This window comes from Plasmodium knowlesi, assembly GCF_000006355.2.
Source record: "Plasmodium knowlesi strain H genome assembly, chromosome: 9".
NCBI classification, from domain to species: Eukaryota; Apicomplexa; class Aconoidasida; order Haemosporida; family Plasmodiidae; genus Plasmodium; species Plasmodium knowlesi.
This window is the reverse complement of record NC_011910.2, coordinates 426,331-445,038: the sequence shown is the minus strand read 5'-3', so window position 1 is coordinate 445,038 and position 18,708 is coordinate 426,331. Positions and strand designations below refer to the sequence as shown.

Genomic DNA, 18,708 nt, shown 5'->3' with positions numbered 1-18,708 from the left:
CTACGTTAAGTCACTACGTTAAGTCACTACGTTAAGTCACTACGTTAAGTCACTGCGAGAAGTCACTACGAGAAGTCACTACGGGTGCTCCATCCCTTCTGTTTTACTCACACGAGATAACAGAAATGGGAAGGAGGTTAAAAATAGGTGAAAAAAAGGGAGAAAGAATGGCAAAAAAAAAAAAAAAAAAAAAAAAGAAAAGAGAGGAAAATAATAACATAAAAAACAAAAACATGGATTTGCTGTGGAGGCCGACGTGCCCCTGCAATTTCATCATAAATTGAATTTCAGTGGACTTTAAAAAAAAAAAAATAAAAAAAAACATAAAACGTAAAACATAAAACAAAAAAGGGAAAGGGACTATTAAAAAGTGATATGCGCACAGCACAGGTCGTGGATGAACTGCAAAAGTGTGCTGTTGCACCATGAGGCCTCGGAAGGGCAACAGAAAGGAGAGTATTCAACAACGGGATTCACATACACATGCATAGTGCGAGTATGAACATATTCATCTCCTCTGCGTGTGCAAACATAGGGGGAATATGCTTTATTTTCACGCGTGTGTGGGGGGTCGATGAGATAAGTATATATAGCATAACACCACAACAGGTGAAGCGAGGGATTACGGAGAGGCACATATTTAGGTGCTCCATTTTGGCGAAATGGAAGAAATACACGTCGTGCAAGACTAGTGGAGCGACTCCTCCATGACTCAAAAAAAAGCTGCCGCGTTTTTCAGTTCGCTGAGCAAAGTTTCTTGCCTACTCTTATCATCATCAAATATTTTTTCAATTGCCCTTTTTAAAAACAAGAGAACAAAAATGGCTTTCTTCTTCATTAGCTTGTTGACATACCTGGTTAACCTTTTGGTGTCGTTCGCTCGGCACTCCTTCGCGTAGTACTTCTGATCATTCAGTTTTCTGCACTTTTGTCTATTCTCTTCATTCTCAAAGAATATCATTTTTCTTTTCAAGTTAACATTTTCTACTGTGTCAGGCAAGTTGTAGGAGTCGTTTTTTTCCTTGTTACTGCTCTCAAATTTTTCCCTTTCTATTTTGTGCTTAACTTCATGCATTTTTCTTTTTATATTTTTTAAATTGGAAATGGAGTTTTTTATAAAAAAATATTTACTATTATTTCTGTTTTTGTCGCCATTCCTTTGTTCATTTTGTTTGTGTAAAATAATCCCTTTAGTAATTTCCCTCTCTGATTTAGCTTTGCCCACTTGGTGGTTAATTTCTTTCTGTGGGCCCTCATGGGTGTCCTTCCTGGACTGCTTTTCTAAGGCCTCTTCTGCCTCATCACAACGCCCGTTTTGGATCGAACATGCATGGCTGCCATCATCGGTGGTGGTGTTGTCGTGATGTAATAGATTACCCACCTCCTGTTTAGCTTCATCCGTATTGTGTATATTCCTAACTGCACTGTTATTGTGGCTGTCCCCACTAGAACATTCGCCTTTCCCTCCATCTGGATACAAATTATCATTGGTTGTGGCAAGCCCATTGAGTTTCTCCTTCATGTGAACACCATTCTTCGGTTGGTCCCCTTGTGAAACTTCCTGCCAGTTATTTTTGCAAAAGTCGAAATAATAATTTTCCGTTTTATTCATCACCTTGTGGTGGAACAAATTGGCCTTCTCAGAATTCGTACCGATTTCTTTGCAGTTGTAATTAACGGAGCTCAATTCGTACACATTGCAAAAATTTAACAAAAGATGAAAAAAAATTTCCCAAAAATCGATATACTTTTTTCTTTTGGATAGCAGCTTCACGGAAAAGTTTTTTATTTTGCTTTCTTCTTCCCTTTCCATGTAGTAATTTTCGTTATTCTTCTTCATTTGATCAATGTACCCGTCTATTTTTTTTTTATAACGGTCATCCATGGGGATATGTTTTGAGTAATCTATAAAGTGGATGCTTTCTAGCGGGTTGTTTCTATTGGCGGGCTGTTTGTTCCCCTTTTCTGATTTTTTTTGTTTCTTTACTGCAGAGCTAATACTTCGTTGGAGGGGTTCCACTGGAAGCGCACCATTCTCTGGACTGCGAGAACTTTTCCCCGACGGTTTCTCTCCCTCGAGGCTGACACTTCCGTCGATACCCCCCTTTTCCTGCTTCTCCTCGTCCTCCGTATATGCGCGCTCCTTCACCTTTATAAAACTTTCGATTTCTTTACACCTACTTTTACTATTACCCTTAGGATTGTCCATTTTCCTCTTCCTAACTTGGGTGGTGCTATTTTTCGTAAAGTTATTGTTATGCGTTATGTATGTCAAATTCAGGTTGTTAATGGTGGTGTAGTTTTGGTCCATTATGTTTTCATCGTATTTATATTTTATGCTCCCAAAGTGCTTGTAGAATAATAAGCAGCTAGCCACTTGAGCGATTCCTATAAAGTCTATGTGATAGGTAAAAATAGCATCAGACAGGAAATTGTAGCAATCACAGTTTTTCTCTCCATAGAAAAGGTAGTTCCTAAAATTCTTTACGTCAATTCCTCTGCCTATATCGATTAGGAATACGTTTAGCGGAAACTTATTTCTTAGGAAGGTATTAGGGTTGCTCGCTAACTGTCCATTATGCATGTATTCGTACAGGAAGGAGTTACTACTGCCATGTGTTCTGCGAATACTACTACTACTGCGGCTGCTACCACCACTAACGCTGTTACCGTTATTGCCTTTTTTGTTAGGCTTGCTCTCCCTTGTGGATTCCCCTTTCATCTCCTCCTTGCTAGTGATAGCAGGCTCCCCCGGGCTATTTTCTCCACTTCTCTCCATGCGGAGTAGAAGCTCCTCATCCTTGGAAACTAAAATATTGTCTATTTTGACATCTCCGTGCAGCACATCCAATACATGCAACTGCAACAGGGATACAATCAAATGGTAAACGATGAACAGTACTAGCTCTTCGTTTATGCTGTGATGCCCCTTTCTGATGAATGTGTTTATGAGTTCATTGAGCGAGGTCACATGTTTCTGCGTCCCCATGATCAGCAGGGATGTACCCCTTTCCGATATGCGTTGTTCGCTTTGTCCCTCGCCTTGGCCTTCTTCTTTGCGTTCATTATTGTGTTCACCCTTTTCTTCGCTTCGTTCATCACCTTTGCCCTGTTCTTTGCGCTCATTATTGTGTTCACCCTTTTCTTCGCTTCGTTCATCACCTTTGCCCTGTTCTTTGCGCTCATTATTGTGTTCACCCTTTTCTTCGCTTCGTTCATCACCTTGGCCCTGTTCTTTCCGTTCATTATTGTGTTCCCCCTTTTCTTCGCTTGGTTCACCGCTCTTTCCCTCCACGTTATGTTTGGCTTCTCGTATTTCCCCCTGTTTGTCTCCTTTTTTGCCTCCCTTATTGGTTTTTCTTTTGACCCCCCATCGTGCACTTTCCTTTCCCCGCGCACTTTTGTCCCAACTGCGTTCTGCCTTATCCACCTTGTAGTGCAGCTCGTCGGGGAACATGTACAAATTTCCCTTGGCGTAAACTTCGAAAAATACCTCCCCGCCCCAGCTTCTGCTATTTTCGCCTCTTTCTGTGCGGCTGTATTCACTTATAACATCAGTTGTATTGCACTCCATACTCAGACTTCTCTTATACTGCTCGGAATACTTCCTATACTTCAACATTTTTCTCGTTTTCAAAATATAGGAGAAAAATATTTCCTTCTTCGCCAAGTATAACCTATGCTGGATTTTGCATGCATGCAATGCACCATTAATTGTACATTTATAGGTGGCACCATTTAATCCTTTGCCCTGTCTATTCATAAATATCATTACCCTTTTGGAATTCCTCCCACCTAGTAAAGATATCTTTGAATTTTTTCTTATACTTCCAACAAGAAGTTCGTGGCTACTATACTTAAATATTTTAGTGTGTTCTATATCGTTGATATTTTCTTGTATGTTCGTGAAATTTCTATACCTTTCCTTTTGGGCACTGTTGTACGGGTCGATTAAAAATATTCCTCCGATAATGTAATAATTGAACAGGTGAATAACTATTAACTTGAGTCTCTCTTCTGAATCCTTCACAATGTCGCATACCCTTTCGTTTATGTATACTTCGCGTGTGCATATGAATGGCATGTCGAATTGGTGTATATCGGTGTCTATCCGAAGTAGCTCATCTAGGCGTTTATCCGCTGGTATATCTATTTTTTTATTTTTCCTGTTCGCATCTTCCACGTTTTGAGATTCGTCCACTTCCTTCCATAGGGGATTATCCTCACATAAGAGGAGGCTGCTCTCATGGTCACGATGATCACCAGAAATGGATGTCTTCCCTTTCGTCACAATCGAATCCCAGTTGTTTTTCCCGTCAAATTCATATTTATACGGTGTGCACTCTTCCCCCCCTTCGCTACCATTCAAGGAAACGTTAAAGATTAGTTTTCTCGCACTGCCGGGCATTGCCGTATCTTCCTCTGTTCGTGGCTTACCTTCGCTCATCGGTGATTCTTTCTCTAACCCGCGTTTATGTTCATCCGCCAAGTGTTCACCATTAGTGGCTACCCCGTACCCCTCGGTTGAAGTCCCAGTTTCTTCCTCCTTGGACTGCTTACGCGTGACGCTTTCTGTAGTGCTGCTTTTCTCCTCCCCTTCTAACAGTTCGTTTCGCTTCGAAGGGTAACTGGATAAATGATTGGACTTTCCTATTTTTTTTTTAACGGTTTCCTCATCAGTGAGTTGAGATCTTTTCCTTTTTTTGGTTTTACTACTGTGCGTTTTGGGTGTTTGTTTCGTGTCTCCCTCCCTGGATTCTCGTCCATCCTCCTCTCCCTTGGTCTGTTCGTTCGATTTTTCTTTACCTTTTGTCTTTGCGGTTGTCCTGGTGCTCACCTTCGCGGTCGTCTTTGCGGTTGTCCTGGTGCTCACCTTCGCGGTCGTCTTTGCGGTTGTCCTGGTGCTCACCTTCGCCTTCGTCTTTGCGGTCGTCCTGGTGCTCACCTTCGCCGTCGTCTTTGCCGTTGTCCTGGTCCTCACCTTCGCAGTCGTCTTTGCGGTTGTCCTGGTCCTCACCTTCGCAGTCGTCTTTGCGGTTGTCCTGGTCCTCACCTTCGCAGTCGTCTTTGCTGTCGTCCTGGTCCTCACCTTCGCAGTCGTCTTTGCGGTCGTCCTGGTCCTCACCTTTGCCGTCGTCTTTGCTGTCGTCCTGGTCCTCACCTTTCTCTTGTCCTTCGCCTTGGCTTGCCTCCGTTTCATTCGTTGCCTTTCATTCTTTATCGTGCGCGGGTTATAATCATCCGACGACCCATCCGTCGTGTACGAGTCGCTAGAGAAGAACTTCTTATATTTTCCCTTCCCCATGCGTTTCCTTCCTCCCCTTAACTCCAAAATGGTATGGGTTATATTCTTTGATGAGCATGTTCCTCGTGAATTGTCATTCTTCTTTTCCTCTTCGGGTGACTCCTTATAGAATGCGTCCTTTACAGTGTGCCCTTCCTCTTTGGAACCTTGTCTGGGAGATTCATCAGCCTTTTCGCCAGATTCGATATTTTCAACTTCATCTGGGATTTTCTCGGGAGTAGAGATTTCTCCGCTTTGAATCTCTTCATTCACTTCTTCCTTTTGACTACATTTATCACGACTTTCTGCAGGTGAATTTTCTACAGAGCTATGCGTTTTCCCCATGGATGAATCCACCTGGGCATACTCAATCTCCTCCTCGTGTGGCATAACTGTGTGATCCACTTCTTTAGGGGGTGTTGCCCCTCCATCTTGACTGCCTATTTCTTCCGTTACTTCTTCACTTTCTAAATTCATTTCCTTACTGTTCATTGTTTCGACGGAATTTACTTCGGATTTATTTTTATCAAGTGTCCTTTCGGATAAAACTTCACACTTCATTTTGGCTTCACTTCCTATGGAGCCATCTCTAGATAGGTAACACGAATCTGGAGTTTCTCCACCCTTTTCGTGTTCGTTCAAAATTGTTCGAAGAGGACAGGTAATAGATTCCTCAACTTTGGAAACTTCTTCACTGGGGCCACTGAAATGGCTATCCTCATAATCGTTACTTTCGTTTTTCTTTCTCACTGCATCCTCTTCAAATGAGTCCATGCCATTCATTTCAGGAATATTGCTTGGGATGAGTTGATTCCCTTTTTGCAGATTTTTTAAAACACAGTGGAATAATTTTCCTATGATGTGTTTTTCGGAACTGCTACTGCTTTTGTACAAGGTCATTTCTCTTTCCTTATCACTTTTTTTTCCCTTCCTGCTGTAGATATCATCACCACGGTAGTTGTATATCACCCGGTTGTGTATGGAGTAGTTCACTGTGTTTGTCTTAACATATACACCTCTATTTTGATGAGCACTCTTTCCTCTTCTTGAGTTGCCTCCGCATTTGGTTCTGTATATCGGGGCATACCTCTTCATGTATTCGATTCTATCAGGGTGTATAAAGTTCTTTCGTTTCTTCGGGTTCGATACAGTACCGTTTTCATTTGTCATTGGTTGGGTACCTATTACAACCTTTGCGGAGTCCATTTTCGTAGGGGTTTTATTTTTGCATTTTTTCTTTCTTCTTAGAAGAACTTCATAGTTATATTTGAGCTGTATGACAGACCCATTTATGTGGAGCCTGACAAATTTTTTCACTTGCTTGCTATTTCCGTTCGCCCATCTTTTGTCGTAATCATCCATTTCGAAGTACAACAGGTTCAGGATCTTACTGTATCGTTTTTTTTCCGACATTTTGATTTTGCCTCCAAGTGAAGTAACTTCGTAAGGGGGTTCCCCCGGTGGCATTCCATCTTGAATATACTCCTCACTTCCCCTGGATCCTTTTTCCTGTTTAGCAACATACTGCAGAACGTTTCTGTAGGTCCTCCTCATTTTGTTCATAATTTGTGCGGTCTTATTACCCCGGCTTTGACCTTCACTATTTTTTTTTTTGTTTTTAAAGAAGAGAAGATATACATTTAGGAAGTAATGAGCCATGTGTCTAGGGAGATTAAAATACAAATAAATGATGATAACTTTTGCGGATCTGTACAAAGTATACAGGGCTATCTGAAGAACTGCGTCGATATTTTCGTTCAAATGAAAGAGGCATTTTTTCACGAAGTATACTGCTAGCACGAGTTCATAAATGTAAGAACAGTCTCTGTGAGACATGCTCACATTTTTATAGCCACTACCAACTTGCGTGAATCTTCTAAATATTTTTTGGTACTTAATTAGGTCCCCTTCGTACGTATTGAAAATGGTATCCTCATCAAATTGGGCACTTAGATTATATTTCTTAAAATGGACATAGGAGCATATTCTCTCCACTATGTGCCTTCTAATATGTCTTTTAGCCGATTCGTATACGCTCAATTTTGACTTGATAATTTCATGCGCATTCAACAATTCTACGTAGCTGTTAGTTATGGTATGTTTTATGATGTACTCCCCGTAAGCACACACAAATTGGCATAGTTCGTTGCAGAAGAAGTGATCCTTTGGGGGTAAGTCTATCACGGGGTTGTCTTTTATGGGTGACATTTTCTTCCTCTCCTGGTTTTGCCCATTTTCGCTAATCCCTTTGGGAACATTTTTTTTATTCGCCTGATTCAAGCAAGGTACACTTCTATACCCATTAAAATACACGTGGGCAATCAAATTCAGTGGGTTCACAGAGACCCGCAAATAGCTCATCAGAAGTTTCACGAAACTCTCATTAATTTCTGTAAATTTTGCAATACTCTTCTTTATGTAGTAAAGTAAATATTTCGCACTGTCACACATGAACATGACTCGTGCATACGAATTCTTGGCCACCTTCTCAATGTCATTTTTCGTAAGTTTTTTTATAATGTAATGATGCTTTGGATCATCCTTAATCAGACTGTTCTTATATTCCAAAATGAACGAATGGAATTTGTGTCCAAACTGCCCTACGTAAAAGTCTAGGTATTCCTGTAAATTCGCCGAAACATCTGCTCCATCTTTTTTAAGGTATATTTTTTTAAATTCCTTGTCGTATTTTCTTATCTGTATGAGGACACGGACAAACTGGTCGATGTTCTTGTACAGAACGCTGCTCTTCTTCTCCTCGACGTTGCCATCTGCATGGTGTCTTTTTACAATGTAAATATTTTCAATGTAATTCTTTATATAGAATTCTTGGATGTCTTTTCTGAACATTATTTATGCGCACGGGGGGAGGGGCAGGCGTAAACACGCACAAGGGGTAGAGCCGTGTGGCAACGGAATAGCTCAACAATTGGAACGGCTACACTGTGTAGCCGACGAACAAAACTTCACAACCAAGTGAATGTTGCTAAAATTCTCGCGCAACTCAGACATGGAGGGGATGAGGATGTGTGCGTGTGTGTACTGAGCATTCGTAAGAATTAAAAATGGAAAAAATAAGGGTGCACAAGGGCGTTCGGAATGAATTACAAGGATTTAAAAGGTGTAATGGGGAGGGGTAGTAGCACATAAATGGGCAACATGCAAACCAATCACACGTAGAATACGCTTGGGCATACACCTGTGCGAGAAAAATAATGAATTAGTGGAGTATAGGTATTTTCAGGGCTACGTTTTTGTTCAGAATCTGCCAGGATTGAAATACCCACACAACTTAACAATGGAGTGGTGAAGCGGGAAAATATACACTCCTTGGACCTTTTAAGAAATTGAAAAAATTGTTTATCATAGCGTTTTTGCATTCCCCCCTGGGAAAACGAAGGGTCAACATTAGCACATATATATATATATATATATATATGCATACATACATGTATATTTTTTTTTTTTTTTTTTTTTTTTGGTACGCATATATTGTTGAATGTGAATTTAAAAAGTGGTGAATGTTTCTCTTTGACGTTATTTAAAAATGGCGAAATGGGAAATACATCACAAAGTGGAGGGAAACACAAGGAAATACAAGGAAATGCAAGGAAATTAAAATTGGTGTGAAGCGCAAAGGGGAGGAAATTAAACTTCACTTGATGCGCACGAATGGTATGAAAGTCGGTGTGACGAGCATTGTGACAAAGGTGCTCGTAAATTGAAGGAAAGAGAAATTATTGCCAAAAGGCGTACATGGAAAAGAAAAAAAAAAAAGAAGAAAAAAAAAAAAAAAAACGTACACAATGGTAGAGAATAATGCATGGGTAACAGTTGACACATAAAATGACGCGCTCTCCTTCCACAACGATTTACGCATGAGCATTTCATTAACACATATTACCTGTTGCGAATTCCACCACGCATTTTACGTAAGACATAATTCGAAGTGGTGACAACGCAGGTTAGTCACTAAACAGGAGAGTACTTCCTTCTGTGAAGTCTACTTTGCGGCATAAACGACACTATGGTGGGTGTCTTTGGTCACATTTACAGTTGCGTTTGCAATAACGTTGGCTTTAAAGAGGTTACCCCCTAGGGGGGGGGGGGGGGTTGCAATGGAAAAAAAGGAAACACAATATGTTCAAGTTGAGTGATTGCGTCAGTTCTGTGTACCAGCGTTGCGAAAAGTTTTATTCAACCACATTTCAGCTAGCTATAAGTGGTAAATTTTCACAGAATAACATTCTTTGCTATGCTTCAAGTGGCATTGATGTTTTGCACGTTTCACTCTTTATGTGTGTTCACCTACACGACATTCCGACATACATTCTTTTTAGCATTATCAAAGCATTAGAAAAAAACGGTTTTCGTTAAAGTAGCGACATAAAAAAAAAAAAAAAAAAAAAAAATTCCAGAGGGGAAAAAAAAAAGTTACATGAAATGAATTAAAAATAAAACTTAAAAAAGGGAAAGCACACAGCATAGGAGTACTATACGCTATGCTGTAATGTGCAGCACTGTATCATGTAATATGGCACTAAGCTATGTACCACATGTTTTTTACAATTTACTGATAATGGTGTCCATTTCGCGTACATGGGCATGTTTCCACTGCTCGTCGCATGTTAGGTACCTCCAGCTGTGTATGTTCGTCTCACAAATGCTTTTTCTCCCAGTTGCTACAAAAAAGAAAATAGTAACGCACGCACCATGTGAGAACAATTTGGTGTTTTTTTTGCAAATAAGGGGGTAGGATATCCCCCACCCCCATCTTACAAATGATGCCTCTCTCCTGATGTGAGACATGTGCATTTCTTTGCTACTCAAAGGGGGCGTTCTCTCTCAAATTGTATTTTTTTTTTTTTTTTTTTTTAAATAACTATTCTGGGTGACCAAATGTAGGGACTGGCATGTACGCATTTCAGTCATGTACACATGGGTACGCTCTCATGTGACTCATTTTAGCACCCCTTCTCCGACATGAATTATATGCTAATGTATATGCAGTCGTTTTATGTCATTACGAATAAAATGGATCGTAGTTAAATTTATCGACGCCAAGAAACATCAAGTCGATTATTAGCAGTATAGAAGCACATATGCTTGAAAATATCCTGAATGGGGGGCAAAAAAAAAAAAAAAAAGAAAAATAGAAAAAAAAGAAGAAAACTATTACGAGGCTTTTTCTATTTTTTTTTCCCTTTCGGTCAAATATTTAAAATGTCTTCTTACCACATATATCTTTGAGACTCCACTGCAGCGAATGAACAAAATATTAGCACAGCAGTGATTCCAAAAAGAAAGGCTAAAAATAAAAAAGGGTGTGGGGAGTACGGGAAATTAAAGGCAGCACATGCTTATATATGTTACTCCATTTGTGCGTTTTTTTAAGGGGTAAAATTATTGTGCAAGTGATGCGGTACGCAGGGTGGGTACGCATCGTTTAAGTTTACTTCTTCTGGATTTATCGCTCATTTTGGGAATTTCTTCAATTTACAAAACATGAGACTACAGGTTGGCGTTTTCCTTTTGCTATTAAGTTACTCCTCAGTTTGGATGAAAGGAGGTATGGTTACTATCTTACGGTTATATATTATAAGATGTATTGCTGGCGCAACAAAAATGATGTACTTATGGCGAAATGGCAAAAAGGATGCATTTAAAATGAACACTTAAAAAAAAAGGGAAAAAATAAAAAAACGAAAAAATTTGGAAATTATAAATTCGTTTCGAAGTTACTAGCGATTATTATTTGATTTTTCTTTTTTTTTTTTTTTTTTTTTTTTTTTTTTGGTCATTTTTTTTTTTTTTAAAAAAGGATGTTTCATGCATGCACAGAATGTTGTGGCGAAATTATTTGTCATGATTATTCTCCCTCTTAAAAACTTGTATGATGTAATTATCAGATTTGTTAAATTTGTTATCCTTTACTGTGTTAAATAAGTGATTATTTAACTGAAAAGAAAAAAAAAAAAAAATGCGGGGGGGGTGAAGTGGAAAGGAGTAAATGTGGATACATGTGTACAGGTGTGGATCAATAGTTTCATATACACGGTTATGCACAGACATTTTTTTTGTAATTGCTGGAAAAAAGCGTGACAGTGTGGCGCTACACAAACGGCGAACTGAAGAAAAGCGCCAAGGGACGAAAACAAAGCTGTTCGTATAATAACGGGGCGTAAACAATTATATGTAATTGTATGCATAGATGAGTAGCTAACAAATAGTGTCACTTCAATTTGAATAAAATAAGACAAAAAGAAGATTATGCATAGCCCTTCCTTTTCTCTAAACGGTTGCCCCATTTGTATACATAAACACGGTTGTTACGATCCTCTCGTGGGTATAAATTTAATTATAAAAAGAAGTGAACGCGTTGGAAGCTTGCCACAGTGCACAGCTCCATATGGGCCTAGGGGTCATTAGACTCGCAAACATTTCCATTGTATCTATCACGCACACGTGTAACTGCGATGGGTGGGGGCATTGGTGGGCATGCCAGTTCGCTCCCTTATATAGCGTACATCTTCATTTGTGGGTAACATAACGGGTTTACTCAGAGTAGAATCCAGCTGGAACCACATTCCTGTTGTGAAGGAAAATGGAGGGGGCAAGGTAAATGTATAACTATGCCAAAAGTTCACATTCAACTGAGAGGCACACATATCTTGCATTCATGTGGATACGCATTCACATGTTATGTGCCACACCGCACGCTGCGCTCTTTCAGTTCGGAAAAAAAAAAAAAAAAAAAAAAAAAAAAAAAAAAAAACACCTGAAATTTTCCTTATCGTGTAAAAATGACGGTGTTGGTAGAAATCAAAAAGGTTTATCCGAACGATGTTCACCACAAATGCAATTAACTTTTTGTCATTTAGCTGGTCACTATCGAAGAGTGTGGCACATGTATTGTCTTTGATGTTATTTATTTTGCGCAATATCTGCTTGTTGTCAATCCACTGCAGATCAATGTTGTGCTTGTTCATGAAGAAGTACAAAATGTTGATGTTGAAATTTCCAAAGTAGTGGAAGCCTCTTTTAATGTATGTGAAGACATTATTGTATTTTAGCGATTCCTTCTCTCTGACGCGGGTGAGCTGGCTACTACCACGGTTGCCATCTCCATCGGGGACGTAACAATTTTTGCTATTCTGATCAGCGTGGTCTCCCTCGGAATCATCTGCCTGGTCACCGCTTAACGTACTCAACCCCACAGAGGCATTATGCAGAATAATTTCGGCGTCTTTAAAATCGTCGGGGGAATATACATGTGCCTGTAAAATGTTGTTTGCAGTGTGAAGCAAACAATACAATTTGCTCTGCCTTTCAAAATACACGTTTATTAAACCTCTTTCCGTTTCAATTGCGTGTGTTTCATAGTGGCACATTTTGGGAGGCACAGATGTTTCAAGTGCGAATTGGCACTTTGTAGTTTCAGTGTGAGGAGATAAATTGGCATATTCTTATGCGTCATCGATGCGTGTGAAATATGAGCACGTATGAATTTTTTTTTCTTAAGAAATGAAAATGTATCCAAGATAGCCTTAAAAAAAAAAAATGTTTCATCATATGCAATGATTTTCCCATGAAGGTAACGCTAAGAGGTAAAAAAACGGACGGTATGTGCACCTTTGCCTCTCCAGAACAGTTACGTGTTTCTTTACCTATTTTTTCCCTCTTCAAATTGTGGAGGAAGAGGAATTCTCCGCCTAAGCATGTATATACTCAGCATATATAGTATAATAAATCGGAAGTGCGATTTTTCCATCGTAATGAAATGGCCCATCAAAAAGGAAAAAAAGAATACGCAGAAGATCATTACAGACGTGTGCACACATTTCCGAGCAGTTTTGCACACCTGGGTAGATCAACGCTGGGGCTACCGAAGAAGGTAACTTCTGAGGAGATCCATTCCTAACCAGTGACGGCAGAAACCACGCGAGCAAAAAAAGAGGTGTTAATTCTTTGCTGTGTTGTGAACATACACAAACATGTAATACATGAAGGCTACAATTGACAAAGTGGTGAAGAAAAAAGTAGAAAAAAAATTACACGAAGTAAAGATAAACATAAAAAGGAATAGTAAAAAAGAAAAAACAAAAAAACAAACCAAGAGGCATAAAAATATGTTGTTTAATAAGAAAATTGGAGAAGAGTTTTTAAAAAAATTAGACCCATATGATGCAAAGGTTGGAGAGTATTCCTTCCTTTTTTGGGTACCACCGCAAGGTTTTTTTCCTCCCCAATTTAGTGTCATCTTGCTATTAGTGACGCATTCTTTTTCAACGTCTTTCGCGCCATCATTTTGTGCAGTCATTATAGGAAGATTTTTATCGGCGTCAGAATGTTGTATGTTGTCACCATCATTATTTGATTGACCCGTTTCGTAGCTTTTGTTGGGTCCCTTTATCTCCATGGCCAAGTTTCCGTTTTCCTTTTCGTCTTCCTTTCCGTTTTCCTTTTCGTCTTCCTTTCCGTTTTCCTTTTCGTCTTCCTTTCCGTTTTCCTTTTCGTCTTCCTTTCCGTTTTCCTTTTCGTTTTCCTTTCCGTTTTCCTTTTCTTTATCTTTTCCACTAGAAGGAAAAAGCTTAGAGCACACTAATTTCTCCCTCTTGGTATAATTGGCTATTTTATTTTTCAAAGTCAGTAGCGATCTTTTCGCGTCATTATCTCCGGGGTTTATTTCCAGCACCTTTAAAAATTCCTTCTTCGCTTCGCTATACATGTCTAGGCTCATGTAGGCCTGTCCCTTTCGGTAGTACGCCTTTGCGTTCTTCTTGTCTAAGTTGAGAACCTGCTCCGTAGGACGAAAAGGTGGGAAGAGGACAAATGTAGGGCGTGGCGTGCGGGAAAAAGTACGCAAGAAGATGAAGTTTAGAGGAGGAAAATTATACATGAAGATTTTAAGAACGCGTCACAAATGTTCCCGTGGCACAGGCTGTACTCACCGTGGAGCATTCACTGATGCACTCATGATAATTGGACATGTGAAACTTGGTTATGGCCAGATTCAAATGTAAGTTAATTTCTAGTCTGTTCTGTTCCTGCTGTTCTTGGTCTGTGTCAGGGAAGGAGTAATCCAACTGTATGAGCCCCTTTCGAAAGTAAACGCATGCGAGTTTGTAATTTTTTTCGTAAAACGCTTTCTTCCCTTCTTCATTAAACGCGTTGGAAGCTTTTATTTTTTCCTTGGATTCTTTCTCATATAGTTGTCTTTCTTTGGAGTGGTCATGGGTACATGGGTTCCTACTACTTAGGAGATGTTGTTTGTTCTGTTGATTCTTCTGCTGCTGGTGCTGATGCTCCTGCTCCAGTTCGTCATTTTCCTCGATTTCTTCAAGGCATCTTTCAAACTTTGAATAATCAGAATTGTACTTGGTTGAGTTGTTCCCCCATTTACATGTGTTTTTTTTTTTTTCTTCTTCTTCTTCTTTTTTGGGGACCTGCTTCGTGCTATTATCTATTTCTTCTTTTATTTTTAAACAGTCTTTCGCAAAATTGTAAACATCTTCTGATGTTTTTACATTCATTTCAGGTTTATGCTTGGGGAGTGGAAAATGTGAGGGAAGGGGGCCTTGTTCAATTTATATATGAAGGAGAAGAGGAGGGAAATCAAAAAAAAAAAAAAAAAAAAAAAAAAAAAAAAAAGGTTGCACATTGAAAATGCTGCGTGTTGCTATTCCATGTGTGTCAAAAATGTTGCGAACACATGGTGTGGTAGGTAGAGAGATGTAACCAGAAGGGGGGTTATATATAACCTCGTTTGGGAAAATTAAAAGATCGGCAAATTTGTTAGCACGGAAGAAGTTTTTTTGGGTGGGGGAACAGGGTCTTCACGCGGGTACCCGCAAGGGTGGGTATATATGCACGTAAAGTATATGTATGCATATGTACATACATAAGCTTTTATGAGATCCCTCGCCTGATAATTTACACTCATGCACAATCGTCGTAACTGGGTAAAGCGCTACTACGTACATGCGAATCGTGCGCGGTGAGCACGGTCGAATGCATGCGTTGTGGCTCTTTGGGAAGTGTCGCAATTTTGAAAAGAAAACGCAAAAGTAGCGAAAAAAAAAAAACGACAAACAAAAGGGGAACAAGTTATAAATTTCAAATGCGCAGGTGAATATGCCCAACGGGGAAAATCCGAACACGCGGGAAGAGTTCCAATTTGGCTGTTCAAACATGGTACAAAAGGTTGGGAACCACATCTCCACTATCCTCCCCCCCTTCTCCGTGCGTATTCAACATTTTGAACTCCCTTGTGATAAGCCATTTTTGTTTTTTTTTTTTAACAATTTCCATCTACTCGAAATGTATGCATCCCTTCTATGGTGAAGGAAACGCGGAGGCAAGAAAGCAACTGTGTAGAGACAGCTCGATGGGAAGTTTATCGTAGCCGCATAAATCTTTATCCCCCGTTACAAACATTCGGAGGAAGGAAAATACTTACCTGTCCTGAGAAGCCAAAATGTATTTCAATGGCAATGAAAAGGGGATCAACAACAACGGTCTCATCTACAGCAGCGTGGAAAAGGTACACATAGCAGATTTGAGAGAAGCTGCTACGGAAAATGGAGGGCAGATAGATTACCTGCATTTTCTGAGCAAAAAAAAACGACTTAATAAGTTGGAGAGGCTGATAAACAATCACGTTGTAAACACGCAAGTAGTAGTGACAAATTTTGCAGATGATGCGGACGAAGTTATAAACTATGAGTACATGCACCAAAGTGTGTGGAGAAATAAAATATGCTTTCTTTTAAGAAATGTTTATTTATCAAGTTTCTTTTCAAATGAGTACGCAAATAATATTGTTAAGGAACATCAGCCAAGGGTAATCTCCATCAACTGCAAATATGACAATCAAATATACATGAGCGGCAGATGCGTATATCTGTGCGTTAACGATTTGACAAAATTGAGGTTAACTTCCCATAGGAATGTGCACAGAGATAGATTCAAAGTGAAGAATATAGTACTTCTAGACATATGTAGCGGGGGGAAGACGAAACCAAGGGGGGGTAAGAGTGGGGAAGCTGGCAATGGGAAGGCTCCTAACGGGGATGCGGGAAATGGCGTTTTCCCCGGAGGTCAATCATCTAATGGGGGTTCCAAATTGTTGGAAAAATATAGGCAGTTTTTTACAGACATGTACACATACCCCGTGGACTTGGTCGGTTTATACAACTATGGAACTGACCACGAAAAATTTAGTGAAAAATTAAAAAATGTATTAACCCTTAACGGGTCGAAGGATGCGGAAATTTATGCAGTCCCAGTTAAATGGCATGAATGTACTTACGATGCTAGTGGGAAGAACGCAGCTTCGAAAACAACAAGGGGAGATGGTCAACTTTCCAACCCCTTGTTTTCTATGGACCAGAACTGCAACTCTCCTAACAATGAAATGGACAGATTATCTGATACTTTTAATATGGATAACGTAGCGAATATTTACAGTAGCATTTTTTCTAACTCCTCTGTAAAGGGGGCGGGGACACATGTGAACAGTTTGATTAATATGTATAACATGTACGGGGGTGAGGGCGGTGGTCTAGATGTGATGGTACATCCCAACGATGCGATACACAATGAGTTTCCACAGGGAGGAGGAATAAAACCCGTAGGAATGATAAACCAATTCAATTATTTGGATATACAAAGGAGAGAGAAGATCGGCCAGGTACACCCCGTCTATGAACTCGATGCAGGCTACATAGAAAGGGAGTTCCTTTCCGACCTCACCCAGGATGGGAAAATCATACGCCAAGGGAACAACACGTGTGGCGCGCAGCACATTGACGCTAAATATAGTATGCCCCGAAAGGAGAATGACATGGTGGACCTGCACGACCTGCTAGCGAGAAGTAAAGAAAACAAAAAGAAAAAAACATTCTCCCTTCATGATAAAAGGTTTTACATTAACTACGATTCGGGAAACAGCAGTGATGTAAGTTTATCAGAAATGCTCAGAATAAACTGTGGAGGATCCAATAATACAGCGGAAAAAAGGCATACGGATGGAAGCGCATTAAAGAGCTCTACAGAGGAAGGGATACTCAAAAATTACTTAAAGGGTAATCACATAAAAGAGAAGAATTTTGCAAACGGAGGAGAAGACACTCGGGAGGAGGGTAGAGAAAATTGCATCGAAAGTGAAATCGACGAGAAGAAAAAAAAATCGCTCATTGAAAAGCGGCGAATGGAAGGAAACTCCGCAAAAAATGACCACGCTGCTGTAGATGAGGCCAAAATGCGAAAAATCGACAAAGTGTTGGATCTTTTAAAAAACCACAGGAACACCTATTATAAGGTTAATGAGAGGGTACTACAAAGGGAGCGTCTGTACAACATCATGAGCTGCGCTTCGGAGGAGGACGCAACAGGTGGAATTTCAAACGGAATTGCATGTGGAAACAACGAGGAATATTCCTCGGATACAAAGACCAAACATGAAAAAATTGCAAACTACCTAGTGGAATACATAGGGAGAATCCACCTGGATGTAAAAATAAATCACCAAAAAAACGCACATATGTTTATTAAAAAGGAAAAGAATTTTTATCAAGTACAAAAAATAATTCTTAGAAATGGCATAATTAGCAGTTGCTGTATTCGTGATACATGCAACTTCCTGATTGGTCAATTGGTTAACAGGAAAGGAGGACGAGAGAGATGCAAGCTGTGCTACGTTGTTTCCTTCTGGGGGGAATGTAGCACCTTTATCCATTTCGATAAGCCCTCGCAGGAGATATGCAGCCAAACGTGCATCCACCTTTTTTTTTTTTGTTCTCCTGAGACGATATACATAACGATGTTGAATACCCAAGACCGGGTGTTCTGAGGTGCCGGAAATACAACATTGCTGTGAGCGCCAAGAACCAGCTTTAAATTTTCAGTTGCGCCTTCTTTTTGCTCCATTTGGAGAATCACCCCTTTGTGAATTTGCATGGGTGAATGGCGCACACGTATATATGTGTGTACATACATGTGTAGGTACACGTGTGCGTATGTGTGTGTTCGTTTTTTTTTTTTTTTTTTAATTCACCCGCGTGCGTCGCGCCACTTTAACAGTTTTGATATTTAGTTAAATTTGTGTTGTAACAGGGATAAAATGTAGCAGGGAAAAACGAAGCAGGTATTTTCGTTTTCGCGTCGCATTCCATTTTTATGTCTCTTTCCTTTTTCCCCTCCCGTTGCGCGCCTAAGTGTCTCAAACATGGAAGCAAGAAATTCGTGTCTGCTCAGTGGGAGAAATGGCCTAACTGACGATGCCAATTCTCAGTTGGCTTAAAGGATTAGGAAGGGCGCGCCATCCCCTCGAAGTGGCGTTCCATGAAATGGATATTCCCCTTATTGTAGGTGCGCATCGTCACACGCAGGGACGTTTTTTCCCCCCCCCTCACCACCATTTA

The 18,708-nt window shown here is 40.0% G+C and overlaps 5 protein-coding genes across 5 annotated transcripts; 1 reads left to right on the top strand and 4 right to left on the bottom strand.

Moving 5' to 3' along the window:
* Positions 1 to 712: 712 nt before the first annotated feature.
* On the bottom strand, positions 713 to 8,134 carry PKNH_0909800 (conserved Plasmodium protein, unknown function; the record flags this gene model as incomplete). The annotated part of the gene is made up of 1 exon (XM_002259085.1): positions 713 to 8,134. The coding sequence occupies one exon, from the start codon at positions 8,132 to 8,134 to the stop codon at positions 713 to 715; it is 7,422 nt and encodes a 2,473-aa protein (XP_002259121.1).
* A 1,807-nt stretch (positions 8,135 to 9,941) lies between these two features.
* Positions 9,942 to 10,762, bottom strand: PKNH_0909700 (uncharacterized protein; the record flags this gene model as incomplete). The annotated part of the gene is made up of 4 exons (XM_002259084.1): positions 9,942 to 9,966; positions 10,312 to 10,401; positions 10,520 to 10,592; positions 10,741 to 10,762. The coding sequence occupies 4 exons, from the start codon at positions 10,760 to 10,762 to the stop codon at positions 9,942 to 9,944; spliced, it is 210 nt and encodes a 69-aa protein (XP_002259120.1).
* Positions 10,763 to 11,140: 378 nt separating this feature from the next.
* PKNH_0909600 (Josephin domain-containing protein, putative) lies at positions 11,141 to 12,675 on the bottom strand (the record flags this gene model as incomplete). Its single annotated transcript, XM_039114041.1, has 3 exons — positions 11,141 to 11,242; positions 11,812 to 11,873; positions 12,063 to 12,675. 3 exons carry the CDS (start codon positions 12,673 to 12,675, stop codon positions 11,141 to 11,143), a joined length of 777 nt encoding a protein of 258 aa, XP_038969671.1.
* A 569-nt stretch (positions 12,676 to 13,244) lies between these two features.
* Positions 13,245 to 14,817, bottom strand: PKNH_0909500 (peptidyl-prolyl cis-trans isomerase, putative; the record flags this gene model as incomplete). Its single annotated transcript, XM_002259082.1, has 2 exons — positions 13,245 to 14,081; positions 14,236 to 14,817. The coding sequence occupies 2 exons, from the start codon at positions 14,815 to 14,817 to the stop codon at positions 13,245 to 13,247; spliced, it is 1,419 nt and encodes a 472-aa protein (XP_002259118.1).
* A 944-nt stretch (positions 14,818 to 15,761) lies between these two features.
* Positions 15,762 to 18,137, top strand: PKNH_0909400 (conserved Plasmodium protein, unknown function; the record flags this gene model as incomplete). The annotated part of the gene is made up of 1 exon (XM_002259081.1): positions 15,762 to 18,137. The coding sequence occupies one exon, from the start codon at positions 15,762 to 15,764 to the stop codon at positions 18,135 to 18,137; it is 2,376 nt and encodes a 791-aa protein (XP_002259117.1).
* Between the last annotated feature and the right edge of the window lie 571 nt (positions 18,138 to 18,708).